Source organism: Falco punctatus (assembly GCF_963210335.1).
Source record: "Falco punctatus genome assembly, chromosome: 5".
NCBI classification, from domain to species: Eukaryota; Metazoa; Chordata; class Aves; order Falconiformes; family Falconidae; genus Falco; species Falco punctatus.
Window position 1 is genome coordinate 54,966,426 of NC_137584.1, and position 6,097 is coordinate 54,972,522.

General features: G+C 42.6%; 1 protein-coding gene across 1 annotated transcript; it reads right to left on the minus strand.

The window, feature by feature from the left end:
• Nucleotides 1-1,547: 1,547 nt before the first annotated feature.
• RPS12 (ribosomal protein S12) lies at nucleotides 1,548-5,648 on the minus strand. Its single transcript, XM_080390363.1, has 6 exons — nucleotides 5,508-5,648; nucleotides 5,318-5,369; nucleotides 4,808-4,924; nucleotides 3,027-3,129; nucleotides 2,432-2,533; nucleotides 1,548-1,634 (listed from the first exon to the last, which is right to left on the minus strand). Exons 2-6 carry the CDS (start codon nucleotides 5,329-5,331, stop codon nucleotides 1,572-1,574), a joined length of 399 nt encoding a protein of 132 aa, XP_080246489.1. The 5' UTR covers nucleotides 5,332-5,369; nucleotides 5,508-5,648; the 3' UTR covers nucleotides 1,548-1,571.
• Nucleotides 5,649-6,097: the final 449 nt, after the last annotated feature.

Genomic DNA, 6,097 nt, shown 5'->3' on the forward strand with positions numbered 1-6,097 from the left:
CCAAAAGATAAGTGTGCTTCTGTATACAAGTCTGATACTCAAAATTACTATCCACCCTCAACTGACAATTAGAGTTTTTCAATAGTAGTGTCCTTCAAATCCATTTAGAAATGAATATTCTTATAAATTATTCCTATTCTCAGTACTTAGAAACCTCCAGTAATTTAAAGAAATTTAATTGCAGATCTTATTTCATATCTACAGGAGTGAAATTGTACAATTTCAACTATATTCAAGAACATCCACATAGAAAACTTAAACATTCATAATTTCACTTCCCTCTATTTGCAATACTTGCTTGATATTAACTAACCTGTTAAAAGCTACTTTAACCCTTTCACTGAGAATTTCGGACAAGACTGAACATATATAAGTTCAGCACAAAGATACACATTTTTAATCAGAGTTGGAACAGGTGACTCCATGAGGCACGCCTGAAAATATTCCTACAAGAATGTCAAAAATCCAAGCCACCTCATCTAGCTACTAGAAAGCTGTGACAGGGACAAAACTTAAAGAGACTGAAGAACTTTAATGAGGGCTACAAGTGCATCTGAGCCATCCACACTACATGAATGATTGTGGATATAAACTAAAAGTTACAAACTATAATGAAAATTCAAGCTGAAGAGCCTGAGACGACATACACATTCTCATTTCCTTGGTCTACAGGTGCCCGGCCCCGCATACTTACATTCATGTCCTACTTCTCAGTGTAGCAGAGGCAATTCCTTGACTCCACTTGACAGCTGCTCCCCAGAAAATGACATAGAACAACTTGCAGGAGAGAATAAAGTAATTTTGTGTTTCAGTCTGAATCCCACCTTGTTTGCAAAAACAGACGAAAACACAAGTTCTGCACATCATCTAACTCCTATAGAAACCAAGACTCCGGGCAAGTCAGAGTTCAACACTGCCTTGTTTGAGCAGCAAGATCTCAACAACTTTGCTACCTTGATACTCAACTTCTACATAAGCAGATCTAGAAGTACAAGACAATTCTTATAATAATCTAATTCCACTCACAATTTGAGAGTTGGAGGACACATACACGACATGATAACATGACATCTTGCATCAAGTAAGTTCCCTGAATAAATTAAGATAGCATTAAAAAAATTCCTGCAACATTCCAGAAGTTTGGCAACATTAAGACTGTTCTCATTTGCTTCAGCAGAGGGAGCCAATTTTCATCACAGATGCAGTACTTCAGCCTCTCCCTAAAAAGTTAATTCAGAATCCCTGCAGGAGTACAGGCCTAAGCACTGCCAAGCAAAGGTATTAATTCTCTATCAGCATTTTTGCAACCGAACAGCTGTGCCAAGTTCCCCAAGTTGGTAACCTCTGGGGGAAGGAACAGGAAACAGAAGCACCCTAGAATACAAATGGCAAGGATCACCATTACCTTTTTGGCAAGTTGACAGAGTTAACATACTAATAAACTACACCAAGACCTGCAAAGTCCTTTTATCTTCTGATGTTAATGCTCTGCAACTCAAAGAACTACCCCAGACACCCACACATTAAAACACACACACACACACTAGTCAGGTTCAAAATTTATTTTCCATTCATTTCTTGCACTTGAAGTACTCTTCGATGACATCTTTGGCCTGAGATTCCTTGCCATAGTCCTGCAACACAAGATAACCCGTTATTAACATACTGATCCATTCAAAATTTTACAACCAATTTTTAAAAGGACAACTGAGACCCTTGACACTTTCTCAAGGCATTCCAAAATATTCCCAGAATTCTGTCCATACAAGTAACCTCAAGCAATATGCCAGATGCTTTCCCTTCATTCTCTAAGACAACTATTCTAATAAAGGACTATTCCGCTCAACTGTAACACCCACTGTATGCATCCAAACAAATTCTTATTTTCTGCTTAAAGAAAGCAGATGAAAGAAAGAAAGAAAGAAAGTAATGTGAAATAGTAGCAAAGTATGAAAACACATGCAGAAGGCATCAGCCTTTATTGCCAAGATGTAGCCATCTCCTGGGACCTCAAAGACAAAGTCTTCAAGGCTCGTACTGTGGCATTACTTTACCAGTATCATTTTAAAATATGGTCTGCAAAACATTTTCGAGTTGAGCAGACACATTTAACTGGCATTTTTTTTTCTGATGCAAAACTTCATCTCTTTCAGTTAAAAGGTCTTTCCTTTAAACACTTACTGTCAAGTGGGCATAGATACTTCAAGGAGACAACTGTTAATTCACGAAACGAGCAAAAGTATTTTTAAATAAACATGAAAGGGAACATAGAACAGGGAAGCAGTTTATTTTCACTATGAACAGGGGAAAGCAGCTGTTTTAAAAAATAAAAATCCAGGAGCTCTATTAAATAGTCCCTTATCTAAAGCAACCTCATTTTACTGCTCATTTTCAGAAGTCAAGAAATAAGCTGTAATTGGCATCATCTTACTTTGACAACCACACAACTGCAGCCCACGACTTTGCGAGGTTTTCCTTCTCTGTCGATCTTGCAGAGACCTACCCATTCACCCAGTTTCTTGTTGTCATCAACCTGCGTAAAACATTGCATCCCATTAGAACCAGCCACTTCTAACATAACTGGATTCAGCAAAAAAGCTGCTGTACACTCAGAAGTATTGGGTAACGGATGGCTGCTTTCCTCACAAGTATCAGCAGAGGGAGCCAAAGTATCATCACTGTACAGCTTCCAAGTATTTTAATTTGAAGAAACAATCATAGTGAGATTCCTCCCATGCTCCACAACCACTTGCAGCATTAATTCTTATTATACAGGACAAATTCACTTTAACTTTCTAAAATACCTGATACACATCCTTTGCCATTTAAATCTCATTTCTGTAGTGTTTCTATGATAATTGCAAAGAACTAAAACAATAACTGCTGCAAATAGAAATTCTGCTTAGATAAGCCATAACAGAATCTCAGTGTTTCAGATGTTCAGGTCTCTATACACTGAAACAAGCTGCTTATATTTCAAGCAGTATAACAGTTCCAAACTTGTGTGTCAATGTTCTGACACTCACCTTTATTAAGTTGATCTGATGTTCTGCACAAAGTGCTTCAACTAATTTTACATATGTGGGTTCATCACAGTTTGAAGCCAGAACACAAAGATGGGCTTGGCGTCTAAAAAAAAAAAAACACCTGACAAATGTAACTTCAGACACTGCTTAAACTTCCTTTATAATCAAAACCACAAAATTCTGCATGTGCAGTTCTAGACAATCGCTACCTAAGTTTAATTTTTAGTTTTGAGATACTGTATGTTTTTTAAATATTATACTTTTGATAGGAACTACCGTTATGTATATGAAAACATAAAAGCAGTCTACTCGGATATTCTTAGCTTTATTATCAGATTCTATTCCAGTTTCAGAAGCTTCTAAAAATCCCACTAAGTTCTCAGGCTCTGAAAAAAAGATATAATGACTGAATAAACACAGGGCCAATAAAGGACTGGCATCAGTATTAGAAAGCAACCAAGTAGCAAGTTGCTTTTTCTTCATTACCACAGATTACAATAATTTAACAATAGAACTGTAGTTATTAAAAACTTGAATTTCTGTATCAAGTTGTTATAACCCCTTCAGTACAATCTTTTCTACTTACGTTCAATGAAGCTGTTATTGACAGGGCCCCAATTCTAATTAGGATCTTTGTATACTGTAGTACAATGTTAAGAATACCAAAGGGATACCTGACAACAGAGAGAGCTGTATAGGTCTTCCATGTTTAATCTAATGTAATGTGACCACTGCAAAAAAGTCAGTTTTCTCTATGGCCTTCATCACTGGTTTCACTGGAAAGTTTCAGGTGGTTCTTGCTTCCAAGCAAAAACCATCACACAAATGTATATCGATCTTATACATTCGTCATCCTCTTAACACACAGCATATAAAGTTGTAGCTGAACTCAAAAGAAGTCCTACAAACTAGCTGTTGCTTGTCTAAGTTGTATTTCTCTTTCATTATTTGGTACCTTGTCTTAAGAGCTTTTTGCATACAGGTTTGTCAGACCACTGTTTTCACTCATAAGTCGAGTGAAGGGGTATCCGACAAATTGTTAAGTCATCAGCCAAACACTGTAGCATTACACTTAAGCACTATTTTTAAAAGTATGTGCCTGTATACACACACACACACAAACAGGTGTGTATGCACATGTGTATATATATATGTACATATATAATACTTCACCCTACCGATAAACCCTAACTAATTACTGTGGTTGGCTCATGTATGACAAGTTTAATATTGTACCAATGCAAATATTTACAGCTGCAACAACAACAAAAAGAAGATTAAACTAGCAAAAAAGCTAAGGCAAGCTATGAATTTCAGGTTTTCTTCATAAAAACTAAACCAACTCTTCCAGGTTAAATCTGACATACATATTAACCTATTAACCCAATTAAAACTTAGAAAATTTGGAGGGGAGTCTTCCCCTTCTTAAAACAATGTTCTTGAGCCCTAGATTTCCAAAGCTACACACTGCAAGCATCATTCCATTTACTCCACAAAACCAAGCCACGTGAAAACTCGATGGCAGTGGGGTCACAAAAAGACAGAACGTAATGCACTAGATGCTGTTATTCTTGAATCTCCGAGTTTAGCATCTGTATTTTATGACGACAGTTAAACACTCAAAACAGACAGAAGACAAAACTCACTAGCAGAAAAACATGATCTTGCAAAAGCTTTCAACTATACATGCCGACAAAATGACCTGTGTGTTCAACATACCTGATCACAATGTATCTCACCCAGTTTTGCTGTTCACCACAAAGTGAGAAAGCACCACTTACTTGTCCAAGGCTTTAGCTGCTTCACGAATACCACGAGCTAGCCCATCATGGATAAGTGCGGTCTTCAGCACTTCTTGCAGGGCGGTGTTAACATCCATGACACCTCCAGCAGTAATGCTAAAGACAAGACAGATTACTCTGACCGTGCCAACATCTTACAACTGTAAGCAAAAGCTTCCCGTTCACCTGCAAGCATCCAATCGTTGAAGAAATACAGAATAAAAACAAGGCAAAGAGAACTTGAAAGATGAACTTGACAGAAACCAAGAGACTGAATCCTCCTGGCGAGCCAGCCAGCTGCTCTCCCCATGCTCCCTTACCAAGAAGAGGAAGCCACGCACACAGCGACCCTGCCAGCCAGGCCGAGCAACCAGCCTCCCGCCTGCAGGAAGCACGCGGCGGCCGCGCCACGGGGCCTGCGCAGGCAGCGCGCGGCCCGGCCCGGCCTGGCGAGACGCGGCCCGCGCGGTCCCTCCGCCCGCCGCCCCCAACGGCCCCGGCCCCGCTCACCCTTCCTCGGCCATGGCGCTCTCGGTGGGTGCTGTCCCCGCCCGGGTTCCTGCTGCAAATACAGACACAGGCCGCCCCAGTGAGTGGCGCCGGCCGCCCCGGGGCCCCCGCCCGGCTCGCTCCCGCCGCGATGCCCCGCAGGCTGCGGGGATTCAGGCCGGCAGGCCCCGGCGCCATCACGGCTACTCACCCCGGCACCACCGCAAGCCGCCAGCGGAAGAGGGGGCGTGTCTTCCGCCTCGCGCTCTTATAGCAAGCGAGGACCCCAGCCGCGCGGGTGCGGGGGCTGTCCGCCGCGCTGCCTGATCCGCCCCTCGTCCGCCGCGGCGCCTCCGCCCGCGCTGCCAGCGCAGGCCCGGCCCGGCAGCAGGGTGCGGCGGCTCCCGGGGGAGAGCCAGCTGCAGCAGCCGGCTGGGAGCCGCCAGGGGCTGGGGCCCGCCTGGGGCTGGTCCCCCTCATTTTCCCTAGGGCAGTAGGGTGCACCTGTTGCCACTAACGTGGTCTGGCTTCAAATGGCGCCGTTCCTCAATACCTGGCAGCCTAGAGGAAGATGGAGAACGAACGTTAAATCCCTGCTGTCTTTCAGTGGGGTTACGGCACTTAGCTGGAACTTGGAAATTTTATTTAAAAGTGCAATGGCATGTTCCCGTTCCTCTCCAGCGCCCAAGTGGTTCGGCTGGTGGTGTGTGCAGCACGGTCACCCCGTTACGAACATGTTACGTGCCCTGGTGCTGTCAGTCTGGCTGGGACATTGTCGGTCCTGTTCCAGACTGGAAATTG